The 25174-nt window shown below is 38.9% G+C and overlaps 1 protein-coding gene across 3 annotated transcripts in view; it reads left to right on the forward strand.

Moving 5' to 3' along the window:
* ATP8A1 (ATPase phospholipid transporting 8A1) overlaps window positions 1–25174 on the forward strand; it is a 190259-nt gene that overhangs the window by 43938 nt on the left and 121147 nt on the right. Inside the window, exons 7-14 of one of the 3 annotated variants that reach the window (XM_069458057.1) lie at window positions 5380–5453; window positions 10607–10676; window positions 11801–11928; window positions 15134–15245; window positions 16597–16762; window positions 18267–18394; window positions 21720–21797; window positions 22748–22836. In XM_069458057.1, coding sequence (XP_069314158.1) covers window positions 5380–5453; window positions 10607–10676; window positions 11801–11928; window positions 15134–15245; window positions 16597–16762; window positions 18267–18394; window positions 21720–21797; window positions 22748–22836 — 845 coding nt within the window. Of the gene's footprint in view, window positions 1–5379; window positions 5454–8018; window positions 8093–10606; window positions 10677–11800; window positions 11929–15133; window positions 15246–16596; window positions 16763–18266; window positions 18395–21719; window positions 21798–22747; window positions 22837–25174 lie in introns of all 3 variants that reach the window. The other 2 variants (XM_069458058.1, XM_069458059.1) reach the window with 2 other exon arrangements.

The raw sequence follows: 25174 nt of genomic DNA on the forward strand, positions 1-25174 counted from the left end.
AGTCTCACAAATTAAACATCATCTTCTAATGAGCTGGAAGTCAGTTCTGCAATATCAGAGGTTAATGTGCACACAGGACTCTAACATGGCAGCTATGAATTGAGTCATAATATAGCCAATGTTATGTAGGTGTTCGTCCTTTACAAACCTCACTTTCAAAAGGTAAGCAATGATTGTTAGTTCTCCCTTAGTTCTGCAAGACGATTTGACCTCTAGTCATTCACAAGTGAGTAACTTTTGTAACTTGGCAAAAGGCTTTTTGGAGGCCGGGCTACTCTACCCGGGGGCTTTGTTTTCTGGGAGGCCAGGACTCTAACGATGTATCTCACAGGACAGTATCTTGTTAGGACAATAGAGGTCTAACCCACGGTTTGTTTGCATTCCAGTATTTCCCAGCCAGTTTATGCCTGAGCTCTCGATTCTACCTTGTGATGTTCATGGTCACCTTCTATTCCTGTAAGAGATACCTTGTATCTCTCTCAGTCAAAAATTCATTGCATTTTTTGGTTGATTTTAAATCAGTAGCTAGAACAGAGTCTGACATCTCCTCTTCCAGATAGTTGAAAATTCACCCCTCTCTTTACTTTGGTCTTTGACATAAAAGCAAAAAGAGGAACATGCCTTGATTGTGCTTGCTTTATTTCTGTGGTAGACATCTCTCAGAAGAGCAAGACAAAAAATCAAAAAGCTAACGACAATTTCAAAATAAGTTTCTTTTATGTTCTTGTCCGGCACTTAGGGATTTAAACATTTTAGAGAGAAAATAGGATATAATTAAGTATGAGAAATGGAATTTTACTATAAATTTTTTAACAAAGGTTGTCAGTGTAGTTAGCATAAGTATTAATACACCTCCCAACAGATTTATATATCAGTGTTTTCTTACCTAGACGGCTTGCTCAGAAAATAAACAGTTATAAAATCAGGAAGTAACCATCTACTTCACTCTAAAACTAACCTTTAAAATGTCTTATTTCCCTGATAAACCATCATTATTTCAAAATTGTGCTAACTTTCTTGGACTATCATAACTATTAATTTTTCTATTTTTGACAAAGATTAAATCCCAGCCATGCTCACCCACAATGATAGTGTCTCCAGTCATCTTTGGAGATTAGCGCCGCATCTAACCTGGGCATCCCATTTTGTGAGCTACAGAGAGAGAGAATTTAAAATGTTGTCAAAAGTCATTCAGCCAAAAGAGCTGAGGTTTTTTTAATATTCATACTCAGAATTTGATGATTAACTAAAATTAATAAAAGTTAACTAATGAATTCATGATAAATATGTAAAAATTAACAGCATTCTTATGTTGGCAGTATCAAGTTAGAAAATAAAGTGAAAAAGAAGTCTCCTTCCCAGTGGCATGTAGGATGCTTACAAATAAGTTTAAAATATGTGTATATGCTTTGCAAAGAAAGCATCCCTGCTTTAAGTGTTAAAGATTCACATATTAGTACATGTACAAATATGTCATATTCCTAGAAAACAGTGAAAAATAAAATGTTTCAAATTGTTAATGTAATATAATCACAGAGACATTGTTTTTTCCTCAAGAATTGACTATATTATTCATCTGATTTGCAAAAATGAATAGTAAAAAAATAGAAGAATACTTTGAAAAAAATGAAGAACAGTGTGCAAGGATTACTGTAAGTAAAATGGAAAGCAAAAGCTATTAAAACAGTGTGGGTGAGTTGTAAAAATAGACACTGATGAATAGAATAGCATGGAGTATATTGGAGTAGTATGGAATAGAATTTAGTGCCCTCACATAAAGCCCATTTAATAGTTGATAAAAGAGGCAAAAATAATTGGTAAAAGGATTAATTAATCATGTTGGGATTGCAGATTAGCAATTTCAAGAAATAATACTTGAATGTTTAGTTTATAGCTAAGTTATAACCTATTGCAAAAATAATTTCCAATTGACTAAAAGTTAAATGTTTAAACATTGTTTTTGGAAAATATGCAAATAGTTACAGACTTTAACAATTATTTGGAGAACAGCAGTATCTCAAGATCGATGGATTTTGATTATATAAATTTAAAAACACACAACAAAAACCAAGACAAATAAGTAGGCAGTGTATGTAGAATATGTGTACCAAATATGACAAAAGATTTAGATCATTGTTATATAAATAGGAAATAAAAGTTGGTAATAAACAGGAAGAAATAAAATAATCAGACTCAGTATAATATTCAACCAAATAAAAGTTGCAAATTTAAACAATATTGAAGTCTTATTTGCTATCTATTCAAAACTTGTTATTTCAGAATTTTGATAAAATATTTATATGCTACTGTGGATCAGCAGTTTGACTATTCATATTGAGAACCATAAAAAGGGGATTCTGGGAATTTATCCCAAGAAAATTTCTACAAGTATAAAAATGTTTTATTGTAGCATCATTTATAATAGTGAAAATGAGAATACACGGACATACAACAATGGGGAATGTATTTTATAAATAAGTTACAGCAGTCTACACTCTTGTATATTTTGTGACAAGTAAGAGCTGTAATTTTACATGCTGTGGCAATAGAAAAAAATTATACCATTCATTTAATGAATACTTACTGAGTGTACCGCCAGGCGGTGAGCTCACAGCAGCAGCGAGCAGCGCATATAAAGGTCCCCGTGTCGTGAAATACAGCCATAGGTGACAAGAACAGGACCTGACGTTAGCTGTGTAAAATTGGCTGTTGAGCAAGTGGACAGGCACAAAAGCAGCCTGACTCGTTGGGGCAGCCAGATTGTGAGGCAGGTCTTTTCTTTGGCTTATACAATAGTGTGTACAATTAAAAATAAAATCAATAAACCAAAACCGAGATAATGGTCACATGCCAAGGTAATACGATAGACCTTAGTGCGAAGGGGCTTTATTTCAAGATTCTCTCTGTGCTGGCCTCTCCGAACCTGTGGCTGCTGTGGTTGCTTTTTAATGGGCCACAGGGGACCTACAGATCTGCCCACTGACATCTAGTCATTCGCAGACTTCAGCTGTGAAACATACATAGTTCATCTCTCCAGTTACTGCGCTGAAGCCTTTTCCCTGTTCCAAGAGGTGAAGTTGCAGGTATCTGGTGTTAAAGGAAAGCGTTGCAATTGCAAAGCCCCGCGCAAGGGGCTGCGTCCCCACTCTCCACAGGTGAGCAGCTGGCTTCATCGCCCCCACCGCAAAGAGCGGCTCTTCACCTTGAGATGCAGCTTTTTAGCTCCATGCAGGTGGTGAGTTTAGAGGAAGAATCTGGGAATCAGCAGATTCCTCTGGCGTAGTGGAGAAGCCCAGCGCGGTGGGCTGTAGGCACATGTGAAGTTCCTCTCTAAAGCTGCTTTAGTGCACCAAGTTTCCACCGCAAAATGTATCTTTGGAGTAAGATTTTGCATCTCTAAAGATCCCTTAATAAAAATATAAATATACTGGGACCTAGGGTTGGACAAAGACTGGATGTTTAAATCATTCTATAAACTGCTTGGTCATGATATTCCTCCAGTTAGAAAACATGGTCAAAGCATTTTTGCCATCCTGACCTTTTCCTCTGTCTAGTCGTCTTGTGCGCAACCAGCTGGAAAGGGGATGCCGTATTAGAAGCTCAGAACCCCAAAAAGAGAAGTAGTTGGATGTCCTTTGAGAAACTGATCTGAAACGTAGACAGCATAGAAGTTCCCTGCTTTCCTTGCAGTAACGAAGTTTATCATTCGTTAATTTAGCACTGTTTAGTAAGAACTCTAGCATTTCGCGAGCCCTAGGTTTTCCCATCCCACAGGGATGACTGCAGTATCCCATGTAAGGTGTTAATATTTTCTTGAGTGTAGTAACCACAAGTCCTTCTTTTGTCTTACCATGAATAAAGATGTCAGAAAGCAGCGCAATGAATTTAGGGACTTTGGGCAAGTCTGTTAGACTCTAACCTTGTCATGTAAACAGATGTGATACTGATTTTTATGAAGCATATATTTAACTGGACAGGAAACACTAACAGGAGATAATAGAACAGTTAAATGGTAACCCAAGAAGCATTATCTGTAAGTGCCGTGATTGCAGAGAATTTTTGATATCTTCCTGCCCGTGTGTACTATCACAGCGTGTTATTGTAAGGACCACTCTGCATTTCTACTTACAGTGTATTTTTCTTGTTTGCCCTTTTTTGAGGTAGTTTGATTCCAAGGCCCCTAATAATGTGTCAATTTCAGATCGTCCAAATTTCACATTTCAGCTGAAATAAATCTTTTTCACACCAAGGCATCCCGAGCTTCCCTCCCTGGGGAATCAGCGTACGTACATCGATAAGAAGACAACCTCCCCTAGCAACCTTCTGTGACCTGTTCTTCCCAGTGGGTAAAACAGAACACAGTGGGCTGTCTCTGCAATAATTTTTTATTGTAATTCCATTAAAAATACTATTCTCTCCTTCCTCCCAGTAGTGTTATTTTAGCATGCAAGGAAAAATAGGGAAGGGGAAGAACAAAAAAAGCTTTACTTAAAAAAGGCTTTTCTTCCATCAATTAAGTAGTGAAACTTATTTTTAGGTTCATTTGTCTACTGAGAGAGAAGAGGGCACCTTCCACAACGTAATGGGAGTGGCTCTGAGTGTCACTCGGTCAGCGCATTGAAGGCAGGTTGTTACTTAGCTGAAGTTGGGTTGTTTGCCAGACGCTATGTGACAAACCTGCCATTTATATTCTAACAGTTTCTGGCCATAGTATGTCTTTAATTTGTCTTCACGTCATGCTTAGAAAAATGCTAACGGGTGGTAAAATAAAGAAATTAAGCTGTTTATTTTTAAGTTAAAATGCTGTGATAGTTCCACTAAATTTACTTATACAAAATCAAGCTTTGCAGACAGGCAGATGTGGGTTTGAGTCTAAGCTCTTCCACTTAACCGTGATCTTGAGCAAATAACTTAATCTCTGACCCTCTTCCTCTCTAAATTATGAATTTTAACTAATACTTACTTCAGAACGTTCATTGTGAGGAATAATGATGAGGTGTGTGATGGTTCCTCCAGTTGTATTGAGAGACTGCATCAAGAAATTCTTTAAATAGGATAAAAATTACAATTGGTAAATTCCTCCTTTTTACTTTTGTGTCAAAGAGAGAACATTCGAAGTTGAGATGTCGATGAAGTGGATAAAACGGATAGTTTAATTTTGTTAAATTATATAGCTGATAAAACAAAAATGTTCAGTTTTTAGAGGATCCCCCCAATCCTGGCCTCATCCCTAGATAATTTCGGTCAGTTTTGTGAAGAGAAGTGGTTCTTGTTTGCCGTTAACCATTTTGACTGTGTTCTGTGCTTTAATGCAATAGGTTGTATTTTTGCAACTATCTTTCAATGCAGATAATTAACCAATTCCCAGTTTTCTTTCAGGTAAATGTTGGAGATATAGTTATAATTAAAGGCAAAGAGTATATACCTGCTGACACTGTACTTCTCTCATCAAGGTAGAGATACCTGCTGGTGCCCAACAGTGTGGAGGATGGTTTCTCTACCCTGCACTGACCTTGTGATTTCTCCAAGGAAATAAGGAATAAACGAAGAATTTCAAACCTCTTTCTTGTTCATTTAAGCATTTAAAAAATTGATTGGACTTCAAGGGCTCTTTCAGGTTTGCCATATAGAATAAGTGACAGGGACTGTACTTTATGATTCAAAGGTTACAATTGAGACTCTACGCTCCTTCTGGATGTATCCGGATACTTTTGTGTGCACCACTAACTCTAAGACTCCCTGTCATTTATTTTATATAACACATGGATTGGGTTCTATTGACTTTATCTTTCAATCATGATCATCATAAATCCCTGCAAAGCTTCTTGATCATTATGGTGAAATGGTACCAAAAAAAAATGGATAAATTCTTTTTTTCATCATACGTTTTGAAATGCCATACTCTTTCAAGAAAAAAATTACTTTGCTCTTTCTTTTAAGTTCTGTTACTGAATTTAGATGATTTTTGTTTTACTCCTATTTAAGATAGTCATGGATTAGTATTCAGAACACATGGCACTGTTACCCTTTAAAGAATGTGATTTTCAAATGGTTTTAGGTCTCAAAACTAGTCCTCACAAATTGAGAAGAAATGTTTTTAATATTTCAGAGGTTGTTTATCATCATTTCCTTGGACAGTTTTATTTGTAAAATCCACATATAACTATGGACAGTGTCCTTTTTTCAAAATCTATTTAATCAGGTCATCATTTAAGGTGATTGGATTCATGACAAGTTTAGTGCAACTTAATTGAGCAAATAAGATTCAACCAGATATTTATAGAAGTGAGTCTCCAGGCATTTGCAGGTGACTACAGGTGATAACATTTCCACCTGTAGTTGGCATCTTTTTTGTGCCATGTGCCTGTCGGTTTTTGTTTTTAGAAAAATCAGTATAGATGTTTTTAAATCAACCTTTCTTTTCTTAGTTTCCTTTGCTTATAACTTTATCAGGGTAAGTTTCTAAAACTGAAGGAAAGCTAACTGTCCGTACTTGGCCATGTGAGAAAGAGGTCAAAAATGTGACGATAATTATCTCACCCTGAATTTATACTTAAAGTTGAAAATTTTCAAAATCTGTTGTCACCTGACTCTATCTGATTCCAGAAACTCCCCCACATGCTCTTAGAGAATTTTTACAGGATTTGTTTCCTAAGCATTGAAAGCATCTACTGGTGGCTATCAATATCAGTAGATCAAAACAGTTTCTATATCTTACCGTAGTCTCCACAATGATCAACTTCCTCTAAAAATTATTATATGTTAAAATGATCTGATTCATTGCTTTTTTGTTATTTAGTAGGCTTCAAAGGTGGTTCTATTAGACAAACATTTTGATCCAAGTAGCAGAATACTACCTTTCTTCCCCCCCCCCCAAGGGTTTTTGCATTACTTAGCTCTTTTGAACCTACATTAACTTTAAAGAAATAAGTAATAGTTTTTAATGATCATTTAACAGGAAGAGAAATTTTGACTTTAGCTAATGACTAGGTCAGGGTTGGAATGCTACCCTGTCCACTGTCAAAATAAATATGGTGATTTTCAACTACATGTGAGCACCATCTAGCAGTAACAATAAACCACTGTTTATAGTATTGTAACTTTCAATATTTTTCATTTACGAATTACTAATAGTGCATCTTCTGTATGGTAGTTTGAAATGAAAGCATAAACGTGATTGAAAATTACTGTATTTCATTGGCTTTCATTTTGAAATGAAGAAACTGAAATTTTAGCATTTAATAAATAATTACTACATTTATGTGTTTAAAAAGTATAAAATAGGGTGAAATAACTGAAGTTACTAGTTCAAGTCTAAACAGATTCTTGGAATGTCTATTTCATTCCCTCTCTGAAAAATTTTCTCTGGATTCAAAGGCTTACCCTCTGAAAACAATGCATTACCTGGATTTTATTAATTATGAAATCAAAGGCCGCAATTACACCTTCTGACTTCTGAAGTCCATGTCTTTGCAACTTTGTGTTAAGGTTAATAAGATATTTATACAATTGACTTTGAAAATCTTTCATAATCCCATTTTTAATGTATATGGTGGGGAGAGGAAAACTATAGTATACTCCATTTTTCAAAAATTTAAAACCGTAATTATTTCTTTCCCTTTTGGGGTAGGAACAGACAATACAGTGGATGGCATGAAGTTGAGGAATTTGAGAAAAGAAAATCCATAAGATAAAGTAGCTCTGTATATAAAACATGTTTTTTGTTTAATTGGATAGGGTAAGCTTATAACTTTAAAAATGAAAAGTTTGCACCTTGAAAATAAAAAATTGGGCTTAAAATCAAATCAGTCGTTCTTAAAATATTAGATATTTTCTTATACCTTCAGACCTGATCGAAATAAGTTTTGAAAAAAATGGCACTAGACATTTTTATTAACATGTATTATTTTCTATAATAATTTCAAACTTTCTGTCTCTTTTTGTCCATGTGTTTTTTTTTTTTTCTCTGTTATTCATTTTTTTTTTCCATTTTAATTATTTGAAACTGGGACGTGTAGGTGGCAGTAGGGGAGATAGTGAAAGTGACCAATGGGGACCATCTCCCAGCAGACCTCATCAGTCTGTCCTCCAGGTCAGAGCCCGGGTTGTGCGGGAAGCCTGTGCCTGGGTCCTCAGCCTAAACCACAGAACAGCTGCACCCAAATGGGCTTGAGTTCTGTGTCTTCCTTTAAAACACAAACTTCTATACTTCTCGGTGATAGACATTGCACAGATGTTTTAAAGGCATTTTACGAACACCATGTTGAATGATGTTTGCCCCTCACTTGGGAAGATTCAACTCCTGTTGCCATCAATAGGAGTCCAAGAGGCGTGCCACTGAGGGTGGATTTTAATTTCCTCTGCACCATTAATATATATTCCTATTTAAGAACATGCCGAAATACTAAGGCTTAATTTGTGACCTCTCCAGGGTATTGTTTTGAACAATGTTAAGTTGTTCATGAAACAGTTGTTGAAAATTGATTAGCTTTTAAACAGATGTGTCATTCTCGTTTTAAATTTTCTGTAAATTCTACAGAATCCTTCCAGAGATCACGACTATCATTTGGGCTTACGCAGGGCTCACAGAGGACCCCTGGCACAAAGCTGACGTTGGACATTTCGTACCGCATGCTTGGGGATCAGTTTTTGTCCCACTTGTAAACCAGTGACATAGTGCACGGGACTGTGATACATTTCAGCTGTCTGTCGGTGTCTGTGTTGTGATCTGCATCTTGTTTCATTTTCCCACTTACTAATCAAACACCCTGCTTTGCCTCTCTGACTAGTCTGTGTTTTGGATGTCGTCACAGTTTGCTGGAGGACTTAGGATCTAGCATGATTCCTCGCCTGAGGCTCCTTGCTGCCTTTTCTCAGCACGAAGCACGGCCCCAGTGCCAGCTGTCTAAGTGATGACTGAGAATGTTCAGAATGTGGATGCATTTTTTTTTTATTTGTCCCACTTCAAACATAAGGCAGCCACTGAAACTTCCTGATGTCCTGGCCATTTACAGTCCTAGCAGAGTTACTTTATGAGAGAGAAAAAAGTAGAATTAGAATGTCGTTCTCATTTTCATATGGCACTGGCCTTGGATGAGCATATTGAACAGTGAGATCTTGACGCATTTTACTGCCAGGATATGAATCAACGTTGTCATTTAGCATTTTGTTTGCCCTGGTGCTTCCATATTGTCAGAAGATGTGTTTTATAAATCCATGAACTATTTCAGTGTATGCCTAAGTAAATCACAGATTTAGAGCAGTCGCCAGAGGCAAATGACTATTGTGACAGTGATTAAAAAATAAAATTTTGGATAATTGATAAGAGTGAAAATGTACATATCAAACAACGTCTCTTTGGGAAAAAGTAGCAGCCTTTGTGAAAGAAAAGCCCTCAGAGTAAATTGAAGAACTTGCCAAGGTTACTTTAAAATGAATCTGTTAAATACTTGATTAATGTCCATGTGTTGAAGCAGCTTTCACAAATTTTCGGGCCACAAAATTCAGCCAAATGCCCATTTCTGAAACGTGGAACAGTCGGTTTCGCACATGTACAAATTGGAAGTTGATTAGGAAATTCCAGGTGTTTGTTACTTGCAAGTTTATTTCTAGCTTCAGGTACACATGCTTATCAGAGATGACAGTCATAGTTACTTATATGATGTTAGTAACATCAGGCTTATTGTATAACCAGGGGCTAATGAAATTGGTTTCAGAATGCTTTTCCTTACAGTTGAGGATCAGACTATACAGTTGGGCTCCAAACTGACACGTCTATACTTGGGCAAGTAGATAAGCAGGTGAAGAGGGAGGAGCTAGGACAGTCGAGGGGATGACCCTGTGACAAAACTGGAGAACACAGGCCCCTTCTTCCAGCCACCGCACACCGGACATTGCTAAGACCCTGGTGGGGACCATGACATGGATCTTCCAGGTTGAGTTCAAGGAGCAGTATGGCAAAACTGACTGATTCTAGTTTTAGCTTTTGCTGCTATGAGAATAGAAGCAGAAAATATACAGAGAGAAAAGTGCATATCTGCTTCCATTGTAACATTTGTTCATATAGTTTTTAAAAGTAACCTTAAAATTTTAGTTTTATGAGTTCATGTAATCCTATTCATCATAGCTAAAAAGGAAGTGAACGCAAGTTTGTAGAAGTGGCAATCTGGAATTTTCTCATCAACCACTTTTCTTAACCAATTTACATGTGAGCCGTGAGCATGAAACCTCACTTGATGGATTCGAGCTAAAGATAAATCTGGACACACAGCTGCCTTACATTTCAGATACAGTCTGTGTTGTGTCTGTATGGCTGAACAATTTAATTAAGATGTGGCAAATCATTTGCATCACCTTGAGGAGCATTATCGATTGTTGTCAGGAAGTTGCTTTTGGGTCCTTCTGGCTGAAAAGCTGATCCATGGGTTGTCATGCTTGGTTCGCCTCACAGCGTCTTGCTGTTAGAGCTGAAGTCATCAAGAAGCTAGGTGACTGCTACTTTGTGTAGAAGGAAAGGCTTCAGAGAGTCTGAGCATTTAAGTAAGGTGCTGTTACCATGCCTGCCTTCCTCCACTAAATCTCTGTGCTTCTCAACTCTCAACAACAGTGAGCCCCAGGCCATGTGCTACATCGAAACGTCTAACTTAGATGGTGAAACAAACTTGAAAATTAGACAGGTAAGAAGAGCTACTACAGGTTTATATTACTGCTGTTTTATCGTAGGGAATTAAGAGCTTCTTTCCTAGTGGTGCTGTCTTGAGTTGAAATACTTCTGATTGCAAATATTTCCTCACTGAACCACTATGAAGACAGATGTTTTATAAACTGGTGTTGTTAAGTATCACGGAAGACTCGGATTGACTTGCCTGATGCAACATGGCCATTGTAGAAATACTGTTTGTCATATTTTTAATGACTTTACGTAATAGCCAGCACTCGGGTATTAGTAGTAAGTAGTTCTAAGTGCTTTGACACGTGTTGGCTTATTTATTTTCCCTATTCACCCGGCCCAAATAATTACTTGGTTTTGCCATATTAAAAAGCCATCGTTTCTATTGCTGTTCTTTACTCTCCTTCATCTTGGAGAATAGTTTATATTTCTCTATTTACTTTTCATACCATCTCTAGCAGAAAACAGCCATACATTTTTTGAAGTTTTAAAAGGTACTTAAAAAATGTATGCCCTTTGGTTCCAGTGATGATGGAAATGGCCTGTGGGCAGGTTGGGATGCGGTGGAACACATCACAGGACTTGGGCACAGGCTGCCAAAGCATGAGGGGTCATGCTCAGTGTCGGTCACTTCTGTTGGCCAGAGGGAAGAACTGTGTTGGAATTTCCCTTCTCAGTGGACAAAAAAAAAAAAAAACGGAAAGAAAAAAGAAACAAAACTACTTGCTTTGAACATAGATTCCATCCATTTTCATCCCATTGTTTTAGACAGAGAAGACAGACTCAGCCTGTATACCGCTAAATATTAATTTTATTTTTGTTAGCAAATGGTTCTTTGGGGACTTGCTTCAAAATACCTTTGCAGACTAGCTTATGGGCTATTGAATATATTTTGGAACTTTTGTTAAAAGCTGCCTTGTTCTCATTCTAAAACCCTGTGCTCAAGTCGGGGAGGAAGGCATCCCTTAATTATGATTTGACCGAGTATTGAATAATGGGGTGAGGGGAGAAAAGCCTATAAAATAAATGGGATCCCTTAGACCTTAAGACCCGGGTGAATTCAGAACTCCTCCTCTTCCCCCAACACAACTTACTGAATATGCTCTTTGCTTATTTAAAAATTTCTAACAGGGCTTACCAGCAACCTCAGATATAAAAGACATCGACAGCTTGATGAGAATCTCTGGCAGAATTGAATGTGAAAGTCCAAACAGGCATCTCTACGATTTTGTCGGAAACATACGGCTCGATGGACATGGGTATGTGAAAGCCATCTTCCTAAAAACACAGAATCCACCGTGTCCTGGCGTCTGCTGAGTGTCTTCTAAGGATGGGGACGCACTGTTTCCTTGTGCACTAACTCTGAATACTGAAACCCCTTTTCTAAGCATTTTTATATCCTACCCCAAGTCCTTTTGTGAAAATGCTAAATCTTAACCCTATTCACGTGGGATAGCTGAAGACTTCCCCAGGGTCCCGGAGTGCCTGCCAATCTGGCAGTTGGTTGTTGGCAGGGATGTTCCAGGCTTCTGGAACATTGTTTAGTGATAAATAACTTGTAGATGATTCTTTGGCCCAGATACTCATGCTGTAAGCTTAGCTAGCCAGTCTTCATGGCCTGAGTCTTTTCCTGTGATGTCTAGGTGCCTCGGGGAATTCAGACTCTGCTCCCCAAGGGTTCGTTGCACGGGGCCATTCCTTGTCTCCTTCTCTGGGTAATTCCCTACGCTCTCTGCATGGCCATGTCGTCAGCGACAGTCATCTTTTGTTCTTACCTCCTCCCTGCCCTTCTCTCCATTGTCCTACCTCCTCCCTCATTCCTTCAACCTAGGAAGCCTGGGCAGTTACAGTTTTAAAAAGACAACAGTGAATGAAGCAGACAAACACTCCTGCCCTTAAGTCTTAGTCCCTGCAGCCTGCTATAACAAAATATCGTAAACTGGGTAATTTATAAACGACAGAAATTTGTTGCTCACAGTTTTGGAGGCCGGGAAGTCCAAGTTCAAGGCAGCAGCAGATGTGGTGTCTGGTTAGGGTCTGTTCCTCGTAGATGGCACCTGTTAGGTGCCCACATACGGACTCTTTGCTAAGGGCGTGGATTCCGTTCGTAAAAGCGGAGCCTTCCTGAGCTCATCACCTCCCAGCGGCCCCAGCTCCTGATACCTCCACATCGGGGATTAGGTTTCACGTGAATTTTGGAGGGACACGAACACTCAGACCACAGCACCTTGTGAGCTTCCTTTCTGGCGGTAAGGGAAGGGCAAACAGACAAAATGATAAATAAGAAAGTGTTACACTACGTTAGAAAGTGATAAATGCTTCGGGGGAAAAAATAGCACAGAGCAAGGGAGGCTGGGAGTCTGTGGGAGGGAATCACTTTTCGTTAGGGGGGCTGCAGTCAGCCTCATCGAAAAGGTAGCGTTTGAGCAACAGTGAGCAGGAGGTGAGGAAGGGAGCCTTTGAATATCTAGAGGGAGGATTCCAGACAGAAGGAATTGTCAGTGCAAATTATTCGTTATCTCATTGCACATTCTTCCTGTGGGAAAGTGCCTGGAGTCGTTGTGGAAATGTTAGGCCATTGTGGTGGGAGTTACGTGATCAGGGAAGAGGGGAATCGAAGAAGGGCCAAGAGGTCATAGTGGACCAGACCATAGAGGGCTTTGTAGGCCATCCTGAGGATGTTATTCTGAGTGGAATGGGGATCTCTTGGAGGATTTTAAGGGGGGGAAGATCAGCATTCAGTTTTGGACTTCATAAGTTTATGTCCAAACAGAGATGCCCAGGAGGCAGTCGATAGACGTCGGAATTTGGGGACAGAAGTCTGAGTTCATGAGATGCATTTGGGAGGAGTTGGCGTAGATATTTGAAGCCGTGGAGCTGGAAGGAATCACTGAGGGTAAAAGGGTATAGATAGAAAAATGGAGACATCCAAGGACTGTCCTAAAACTGTCCAACATTAAGATGTTGACAAGAGGGGGACGAGCAAAAGAGACCGAGTCCAAGGACGTAGGATGGAAACCGAGAGTGGAGAGACCGTGCCAAGGCATGGGGAGTGACTGAAGTGAGCAGATGCTGCTGATGGTCAAGCGCAGTGAGGACAAGACCGAACAGTTGGACTTAGCAAGTGGAGATCCTTGAGCCTGATGAGAACAGGCGGCACCTGAGGCGAGTTTGAGACGCTGGAAGGAGTTGAAAACACCAAGTGCAGACGTCTTTTTCAGAGAATGTGTCGCAAAGGGAGCAGAGAAACGGGGCAAGACCCGGTGGGACGGGTAGAGTCTTCCCTACCCGCTTTGTCCTTTCTTTTCTCCTCCCTGTCCTGCTTTCCCTGCTTCCTCTATTTACATTATACTTGTCTTCCAGCCATTTATCGCGGACAACTAAATGTCAGCCAGATGCCCTGCTTCAGCCCAAGAGAATGTGACCGGTGCTTTCATTGTTTTGTAATTGCGTTATCCGAGTGTTTGAATTCTAAAGGACATTTGGAGTGTGCCCTGAACTGTCATCCTCATTGAGAGCCTCCAAAAGCTTTCTTTTGTAATCTTTGAAGTAATTACGTGTCCTACAATTGGCACAGAGTGATCTTTCCATGAACATATGGTTGCAGACGAATGATAGATTTGGCCATTTATACGAGTTGCGTTTCTGTCGTCTGACGTTGCTAACTGGACAGCTTCCCATTCTGTATCAATTTTCCATCAAATTGATGCCAAGCAAATCCATGCTGTGAAGGAGAACTTTGTATGGTGGTGCCAAGCTTTAGGGTGCAGATAAAATTTGCATAATATGCTTTACTTTATATGAAAGGCAGAAACAGATTTTCAGGACCTTTGTATTGGTAGCACATTTAGCTTTTAGATTATAGTAACCAGAGCTCTCGGAGACCCTTTAGAGTGAGTGTAATTGATAGCTCAGGCCTGGGGTCATAGGCCAATGCCTGAAGCCCTCTCTTTCTCTCTGCCACGCGAGGACACAGCAAGGCGGCATCTTTTGCCCGCCAGGAACAGAGCTCTCCCCAGAGCCTGACCACACTGGTACCGTGAGCTCAGACTTCCAGCCTCCATAAATGTGACAAAAATACATCTCTGTTGTTAAAGCCGCCTAGCCTACGGGATTTTGTCATGGCAGCCTGAGCAGACTAGTACACCATCCAAAATAGTAGGGAATGTTGTGGAATTCAGAGGCTGATGCTGAAACCTATTCATGACTTTTTCTGGATTAAGAAGTCAATGTAGGTTTCTGAGATATTTGGAAGTTATGGGAAACGGCAGGTTTGGTGTTAAGGAGAAGTAACTTAAACGCTTTTGTTCCTGTTTAAGGGAATTATTAGTGGGAAATTTACTTGCTTTCCAAGTGTGAGAAGGGTTATTTTAATAATGGAACTTTTTGAAACTATGTGGTGACTGTAGAGATCTTAAGCCTTTTATTAAATGTCATTTCTGATGTCGACATAATCTGTCCTAGCACCGTTCCCCTGGGAGCAGATCAGATTCTTCTTCGAGGTGCTCAGTTGAGAAACACGCAGTGGGTTCACGGAATAGTCGTCTACACTGGACACGACACCAAGCTGATGCAGGTGGGGTTTTTATCTGTGAAACCTTTTGGGCTAAGTCTTCTGCAAATGCATCTCAGTGCAGTGGTCCCAAACACAGCACACCGTCTGTCCTGAGCCCACCCCGCACATCCAGACTCTGGGACCCCAGTGAGTGAGGCCTTGAAATTTAAGAGTGGCTCACGGCACACGGGAACACCGGGAAGTCTCACCAAGGACCACCTGGTACGGGAACGCTCCATGATCTTGCATGTTGGTCCGTTGGCAGCATGTGCTGGCTCTTGCAGTGATTGTTACGAGTCGTCCGTGTAACCGTGAGTGCTCAGCACCATGGTATTTGTCTTATAATTTTACTTTAATGCAATGATCACGCTTTAAAATTTAATTAAATGCTTCATTTAATTGAAAGAAAAAGTTTGCGAATCAGATGTTCATCTTTCATAGCATTTATGTGTCAGGCTATTTTTGCCACCGGCATTCGCCAAAGCACTAACATGTACCCGTGCCCGGGGTGGCCGTCCACACTGCAGCACCATCAATGTGACGTCATCAGCTGGGCGTGGGAAACTCAGTTTTACAATACTCAGTGGAAATCTGCTCTAAGGGCTAACACCTTTGTGCTTCGTACAGGCGTGAAGATGTTGTCAACAGGCGAGTGGGACTGTCCTTAATGATTCTACCCCTAGTCATTCATAAATTTCAGTAAATCTTCCTTTTATGGTAATTATGACATTTAATTTTCTGTCCTGTGGATGTCTCGGTTAGCACAGATCGAACATAACCGTTTGGATCATCAGACACGAGTGAGGAAACTTGCCTTTGTTATTCTCGATAGCCAGCGCGACTTGCATTGCTGCTGTGTTCGGTAAAACGATTGCTGAATGCCGCCAGAAATTTGAAAATCAGAGATCCTCTGAACGTGGCCCTCATACTTTGAAATTTCCGGTTGTCTGGTTGTGCAGGCTCAGGCCACCTTCTCTTCCACTCTTCTGAGCTGAGACACTGAGTGGATCCTTCCAGATGCCCTGTTTGCTTAAGCAGGGCAGTCGTTCATCTTACCTGACACATACAAAAGCTGTGTCTGCAAAAAGAATGTTAATTCCTTTTCTTCTTCTTTCTTATTGTTTTACTTCCAAAAAAAAAAAAAAAAAAGCCTGGGTGGTGTAGTGACCTTGACAAAAGGAGGTGGTTAACCATTGACACCTTATGATACACCTTGTTGTTACATTTGTTGTGAGTTTTGTGTAACATTCATGCGTTCACCCCATCTAGATACTGTGCTGTGACTGACTTCCTCGTCCTCATCAAAATACTAAGTGCACATTACTAAACCGTTCCTGTATATTTTTATTACTCATCTTGTTTCTTTTTACAGAATTCAACAAGTCCACCCCTGAAGCTCTCCAATGTGGAACGGATCACCAACGTACAAATTTTGATTTTATTTTGCATCCTAATTGCCATGTCTCTTGTCTGCTCTGTGGGCGCGGCCATTTGGAATCGGCGGCATTCCGGAAAGGACTGGTACCTCGATCTGAACTGTAAGCGGGCAGAGCCCACTGCACCTTCTTCTTTTATTAAAACGTATATTTGCTTTGCAGTCGGTCTAGATTTGTGCAATGTCCTATTGTTTCTAAAAAGAAGACCTTGTTGCCAGGATAGCTGGGCGTTTAATCTTTATTTTTCAGTGAGATTTCCAGCAAGTGTAAGTAAGATTTTCAAATCCTTAAAAATATAATGAGCACTCCAGAGTAGTATAAATATTCACTGAATATAGCCATTAACATGATATACATAAATGAAAACTATTCTTTTACAATAATTTTAACATAAATGGTTAACTATATGGTGAAGAAAGTAGATCGAGTATGTGTGGAGGATGTAATAAAATACACATACGTATGTGTGTATATCTGTATTTAAGTAAAATGTACCAAAAAGTAGTTCACATAATTTAAAAATGTTTAAACTGAACGTACTTTCATTTGAACTCAGTAATGCAGTGAGTTAAATGGTCATCTTGTCCTGGAGGAAATGCTATTAAATAGTGTCCTTGGTCAGGTGCAGTGGCTCATGCCTGTGCTTGCAGCACTTTGAGAGGCTGAGGTGGGAGGATCGCTTGAGCCCAGGAGTTTGAGGTTGCTGTGAGCTAGGCTGACGCCACGACACTCTAGTCTGGGCAACAGAGTGAGACCCTGTCTCAAAAAAAAAAAAGAATAGTTCCCTTTTGGAGCATTTATCCTTTTATTATTGTGGTATTAATCCCCACTCTCTGCCCCCCGATATTTCTAGGAAGTGAGTTCGCATTTCTGCTTAATGAGTACTTAGCCAATAAATACTTAATTTCCAAAAGTGTGAAGAATTCTAGTAGGATCTTATAGCAAAAACTGATTTTTTGAAGTTTTTTTTTATTACATTTATTTAACTTTGCAGCCATTCCGAGTTATTTTTATAGTCATTGTTTATTATTTCAACGTGAGAACTGTTACTCCTACCATCAATTCGTGTCTTCATATACTTCACAATATATTTGGTATAGCTGTTTAATTTTCATTACTGAGAAGGAAGAGTATAATTTGCCTAGGAGAATACTTTACCTGGAGCTGAGTAGTACTCATACAGTTGGGATTGTTTTTGAAGCTTCTCTTTCATCTGTTTGCTTTTAAAGCGTTCTTTCCATTGGAAATGCTTTTAAGAATTCATGTAAAAGTAATTTACCCAGTTGAGATTTTACATTTATAAACCCTCAGTGCTATCCTTAATATCGCTGAACTTCCTGTTTAGAACCGGATTTGCCATACTTAATGCTACTTTCACTTTTTAGTCCTAAAGTTTTTTAACTGGATTAACAATGTATTGAACGCAAATAATGCAATTCCATCTTGACAGATGTATTTGAGAATTACGTTATTTAGTCAGAAAAATGTTCCTCCCCAACTATCTGGGTGTGCTATATAATGTGGAAAATTCTTATGCTAAAATTGCTGATCAATGTAAGTAAAATGTTAAAACTAGAAATGACATTCTTCCTACCTCTCCCAACAGATGGTGGCGCTAATAATTTTGGACTGAATTTCTTGACCTTCATCATCCTTTTCAACAATCTCATTCCTATCAGCTTGTTGGTTACATTAGAAGTGGTGAAATTTACCCAGGCATACTTCATAAATTGGGTAAATATGAATCACTGTTTGTCAGCACCTCACACATACATTTTGTCTTTTTTCTTACAATGGGATCTTTTGATCTCTCAGGGAGGAAAAACACTTAAATTATACCTGCCTTTTTGAATACAAGGTAACATTTTTGAGCCTAGCAGAATTATAATAAAGTCCCTCATTTCAGACTCACACAAGTTTACAGGTGGGACACCGGGGGAAATAGGTATCTAGTGCAAGAAGCCTATTTTGGGATTTATAGTGATCGTTGGGGAAGGAGAACCATGAGTTTGGAGTTACTAATAAAATATTTGGATTGTGGTTCTAGTGTTATAATTTACTAGGTGTGTAAAACTTCCTTAAGTCACTTCTTTGAAACTTATTTTCTTTGACACTAATGTAGCAATGACAAAACCTGTCTTAGCTGCTTCCCATAGTAGTTGCGTGGATCAAGGAATCTCTTGACATATCAAAGAGCTTCATAAGTAATCAAGCACCCTACAGTTATTGCTGTATTTGCTACTGGTAACAACGCTTATCCATTGTGTGTATTCATCTATGCAGTTTATTTTTCCACACTGTGAACAATTTCAGCTGTGCTTAAATTTTTCTTCTCTTAGTTTTTTTTCTTAAATATTTTTTAATATTGGAAAAATATTTTGGACATCTGTTTCCTAAATGTTTTTAATAAAATATGTTGTTGTTCTTACAGAATAGGCATGATAGCTGAGCTCAGATATAAAAAATAAAATGATTGACTAGTTATTTGATTAAATTAAATAAATCCTCAGGCCTGATCTGCCAGAAAATTTAATGTTTCTTTGATTTTGAGAAATTTTGGTGTTCATCTTGATATTTCTTTCTTTTTATGTCATTTTAAAGTCTTTCAATGTGAACAATAGTAGGATTTTAAAAAATACAACTGCTGATACTTTTGCAACTGTTCATTATCTTCTTGTGGTGAATGATCCACCTAAGCTGTCAATCTCTTAATTCATCGGTAAAAGATCAGTGTAATTTAGAAATCTAAAATGAGCTGCAGGTGTAGCTCACTTCATGCGGGAGATATGTAGCAGAAAAATTGTGTAATATTAATAAAATACATGCAAATACAATTAAACCATATTGAAGTTTCTTATAGCAATAATAAGGCAACTCATTGTCAGGGTCAAATAACTAGTCAGTCGCTTTATTTTTTATTTGGATTTTCAAAAATAGTATTTGCTTCAAATAATTATGTGATTTGAGTGTTGGAGGAACCCAGCAGGCCTATGCTTTTCAACGACCTTTCTAATATACGGAGATTTTATAACGTCCTTGACAGATGGACTGGGAAGTTTTTCCAGGCTTCTCTTAGAAGGCAGCTTTATAATGAGATGAGTAACTGTTTTTACTCATTAGTAAATGAGATTACTGTCGATTAAATGAGATTGGTAACTGTTTTCGTTTGATTCTTGTTCTGCTCAATGGAACTTTTATGAACATGTTTAATTTTGTTTTTGAATGATAGCCTTGCAAAATATCCGAGCTCAGCCATCACGCCTATTCATTCTTTTATCTTTTTTTTTTATTATTTCAGAATATTATGGAGGTACAAATGTTCTGGTTATATAAATTGCTTTTGTACCGTTTGAGTCCAAGTCATAAGTGTAGCCCATCACCTAGATAGTGTGCATTGTACCCACTGGGTGTGAATTTACCCAGCCCCTTCTCTCCTCTCCCACCTGCTTGATTTCCAATGAATGTTATTTCCATCTGTGCAAATAAGTGTTGATTGACTAGTTCCAATTTAATGGTGAGTACATGTGGTGTTTGTTTTTCCATTCTTGTGATACTTCACCTAGAAGAATGGTCTCCAGTTCCATCCAGGTTAATACAAGAGGTGCTAGTTCACCATTTTTTATGGCTGAGTAATACTCACTGATATACATATACCACATTTTATTAATCCATTCATGTATTGATGGGCACTTGGGTTGTTTCCACATCTTTGCAGTTGTGAATTGTGCTGCTATAAACATTCGAGTACAGGTTTCTTTTTTTACCTTTGGGTAAATACCCAGTAGTAGGATGGCTGAATCAAATGGTAGTTCTGTTTTTAGTTCTTTGAGATATCTCCATACCATCTCCAACTACCTTCCATAGAGCTTGTACTGCTAGTTTGCAGTCCCACTGGCAGTGAATGAGTGTTCCTATCTCATTGCATCCACGCCAGCATTTGTTGTTTTGGCACTTTTTGATAAAAGCCATTCTTACTGGAATTAAGTGATATCTCACTATAGTTTTGATCTGCATTTCCCTGATGATTAGGGATGTTGATCATTTTTTCATATGTTTGTTGGCCATTGTTCTGTCGTCTTTTGAGAAGTTTCTGTTCATGTCTCTTGCCCACTTTTTAATGGGGTTGTCTGTCTTATCTTTTTCTCCCTAACGAAATATTCTCCATCTCCTTTCATTGTTCATTTCATCTTATTTCCAGATTAATCTCCATTCTGATCATGCCTCTTCTCTAGACATAAACCAGTTGGTTAATCTCTCTCTTAAAACATGGCACTTAAACTCAACAGCCTATTCCAGGAGGAATCCTGATTAGCTCAGAACGCAGACATTGGAGAGATCAGCTTTGATTTACATTTCAGCTTTTTCATTTGAGATGTGAAAATCTGTGAACTACAACCCTGACTTGTTAATAAAATACTCTATAGAAAATATTGATTTTGTAGGGTAATATATTCAAGTCTCAATGATTACTAGGCACAAGGCAAGTACAAATAGATACAGAAACTATACATTTTCGTTTGACTTTTGCAAAGTGCCTTGGTTTTACTTTGAAGTATACACAGTGCAAGAAACTTGACCCAGAAAGTACAACCAGATAGAATTTCTTGGGTATTTTTTCCAGGGGTTCAAAGACCTAATTATTTGAGCAATATTTAGTTGCTGATACCTAGCTCACATCATTAAACACTTACATTGTGTCACACACCGTTGGAATCATATGTGTGTTAACTTAATGCTTGGAACAGGACACGTGTACAGAAAATGGTGGAACTATGGTAAACCCAGATGGCCTGATTCCTGGGCAGGGACTAACCACCGTATTGTTCTGCCCTTACTGTGAAATATAATACTCTATGTTGAGTACTTTGAGAAAAATCAAGTGAAATGGTATAGGAATGGCAAGAAATAAGAGTGATTACATTTAGCTCACCAGTTATCAGTGACTTATTAAACAATGAAGGTATTAATCACATGAATTATTTTCTTTTAAAATTTCACCCAATTCCTTATTACCAGTTGTATTCAGTGATTTCTCTTACCTATTTTTGTTTTTTTTAAGGATCTCGACATGCACTATGAACCCACAGACACAGCTGCGATGGCTCGAACATCTAATCTGAATGAGGAACTTGGCCAGGTAAACTCCATTTCTTGCTGATCTATGATGAATTAGAAGTCAGAGTCTGTGTAATATCTGCCGAGCATGGCAACTTCAAACAAATGGACAGCTCCTAATTTTCCATTATTTGAATAACCAGCATAAATATATTTGTTAGTAAGTGATTAACACTTTTCCTTTTCAGTAAATGAAGTTTTAAAAAGACTATTTAAAGCAGATTTTGCTCTCAGTGTAAGGGACTTAATGAGCCTAGAAATGTCGCTCAGTATATGGTCTGATTAGTATGTAAAATATTGGCTGTTTTTTAGTTACAGTTTAGAATTGTTCATAGCTTTCAGCCTAGAAGGAAGGAGAAGTTCAAGTTCATTGATGAAGTTGTGTGAGTCTAGTCAAATAGGAATTTTAGATTTATAATTTATACTATATTCACATATATGTATATTTATAATCCATTTACACATGCTAGCTGAAAAAAGATTGTTCTTTTCTGTACCATTGCCATATTCCAACTCTTGACTCCTCAAGTAGCATTTAGTCCAGAATTATTCTTTTTCTTACCAGTGCAGATGTTGCGTGAAGTTAATTGCACAAGCTATCACCAATTCTACAGTTGCTTGTTACGCTGAGAAATGCTGGTAGATGTTTTGGTGTTCCGTAAATGTGAAGTAGTGGAAATTCAGACCATATTAAGGCATATTTCTGTATAACGTGGTTTTCCTAATATGTTGATAGTCTTTAGTATCATCCATGAAATGATTCATTGCTAAAATACTAAAAAAAAAAAAAAAATCGCTGAATGTATTCCTTGATGAATGTGCAGAAAGCGTTCGGTTAATAGCGTTCATTGTGCCCCTACAATGTAACAAAGTTGATAAAAAGTAAAATTTAAGGGATGTTTTTCCCTCTATAAAAGACTGGCATAAAAAGACTTCTGAAATATGAATGAGAAATGTCGAACTTCTTTCTAGGTGAAATACATATTTTCCGACAAAACCGGCACCCTGACCTGCAACGTCATGCAGTTTAAGAAGTGCACCATAGCGGGCGTGGCTTATGGGTGAGATTGTCTCTTTAATTAGAATACGAAGTACATATTTAATTAGTGCTGGCCATTTTTTTTTTATATTTGAGAGTTCTTATTAGGGGAGAATTATGGAGTTTTTTTAATCTAGAAAGCAGGTATTTTCATTTCAGGACACCAGTACGTTTCATGTTTACAATTTGCTGTTGTTCTCCCGTGGGGTGACGGCCGGGCTCTGCCCAGTGGTTTCCCCAGCGTTCGCTGGTGCTGAAGGTCTCTCTGGCCCTGGTGACGAGGAACAAGTAGGTTCCCTTTACGATGCCATAGTCAGAGCACAGCTTGGATGTGGTGAGGACACGCAGTCAGGCCCGGGGCAGTTTCCAAGTTAAAATAGGATTGTTCCTCGCACTGTTTTCCCTTTGCTTTATTTCTTTTACCATCTCTCCTTTTTGCAGTCACTGAGCAAACTAAAGTTCTGATGATAGGAAGGAGGTAGAGACGTGGAACACTTCAATCTGGAGGATAAAGAATATCAGCAAAACCTTTATCAGGCTATTAACGTCCTTTAGAACGTGCTTGTTGAGTGCCCATTTGGTTCGTTTCTTCCAGGCGTGCTCCCCTAAGCTGGTCCGTAGCCCCTCATTGAAACACGTTATAGGGTCACGTGAGAAAGGTACTAAGTGTTCTGGAAAGGACGTCAAGAGCTGGAACACTCTCCTGGTTGGCAGCTTTGGCTGTTATCAAACTTTCCAGCTGTCCCTGTGAGCTGGTTGATGTCAGCCTCTTCGTCACGCAGGCAGGGCACTTGCTCCTGGGGTTTCTGCCTTGACCCGGCTCTTCCACACTCTCTGTCTCCACGCAGCAAGCCAGGATGCAAAGAGTGTTGAATTTTCAAAATGCCTTAGTTAAAATGGTAAATAAGTAACTGTTTCATGAAAACGTTGACAGGTGCATGGTTACTCCTAGATATCCTCGTTCTCTGGGTTAGGAGAGAGTGGGACTGAAAATGAATTCGAGCTATGTGTGTAAATGAAGTTAAAAAGACAGTTTTGATTGGCTTTTTCAGACTGCAAAGACAGGCTGTTGATTTAAGAAGCGTACTTACTATTTCCTGGACTGGGTGCTATTTGGCATCTTCCTTCTTCATTCCAAGATCTAGTTTCCTTAGACAAAGGAGGCTCTCCTGGCTCTTCCCAGCTCTGTGGCCCCCCTACCCCCACTCTACCCAATTGCAACTAGAGCAGGAGCGTTGCAGCCACACTTTTTGACATCTTGTACTTACATGTTCACGCATAATTCTCCCAGAGGAGGAAAGAAAAGGCGAATTGTGATTTTAGAGTTTACGGTGCTATCAGATTTATGGTGATGTTTGTTTTTACACGAATTCTGCATTCATTCATAAATAGTCTGTCTACAGTGACCTGTGTAATAATCATCATCCTTTTTTACTTTGTCTAGTTTTTACTTCAATAAGCAAGTTCTTCAAATTAGTAATTATTGATTATGAAACTATCAGAACAGAAAACTAAAATTAGATGCAGCCTCTCTTCTGAATTTTATCATGTTGTTTCTTATTCCTGGAATCAATAGATCTTTAAACACTCCTGGGCAGCAGTTCTGAAGAGCCATTCCTGTGTCTGCTGGTGATGTGACCATTAGCAACGGATACAGGATAGGGTGGGTTTGAGCTGAGTATTGCCATCATTTAGACTAAGTTGCCAGTGACACGAATTTCCTCGTGGAGAAATAACATTTCTTAATAATGAGGGACAGTCGTAGGCACGAGTTCTAGCTCTGTCTTGAATTCACCATGTGACCCTGGACAATTTCTTTTCAGCTATTTCCAACTCTTTAGAATGAGGATGGTGAGACCAGATGATCTCTCAGGTCCTTTTCCAGATATGAAATCTGACATGAGGTTTAGAAATAAAAACCAGAAGTTCTCTTATTTGCAGATTTTAACTGTATAAACCCAAATAGGTTTTCTCTTTGGATAGTGTATCATGTTTTTAAGAATACCAGAAGCCACACAGAGTAAAGCTAGTTGTTAAACTGCTCACACTAATCACGTATTGTTGGTGTATGTACTTGAGTTTTTAATCGACCTCTTGTCCCCCCCCACATCCTGGTTGGGGGTGGGATTTTTGGCTTTGTGGAAAGTTCTGGAACAGCCATGACCATGTGTTACAGGAGGAGGGACACAGAACTGCTACTTAGTTCCAGCCAGGCTACACGGTGGGGCGGCCGGTAATGACCACCAACCCCCTTTCTGTGGGGATTTCCTCGGGGCACTCTTGGGTTATAGGCGCCCAGACAGGGAAATAACGTGGTTTTGCTCTCCCAGAAGAAAGCACGGTGTTTATCCCCCTGCCCC

The sequence above is a fragment of the Eulemur rufifrons genome, chromosome 24 (assembly GCF_041146395.1).
Source record: "Eulemur rufifrons isolate Redbay chromosome 24, OSU_ERuf_1, whole genome shotgun sequence".
Taxonomy (NCBI): Eukaryota; Metazoa; Chordata; class Mammalia; order Primates; family Lemuridae; genus Eulemur; species Eulemur rufifrons.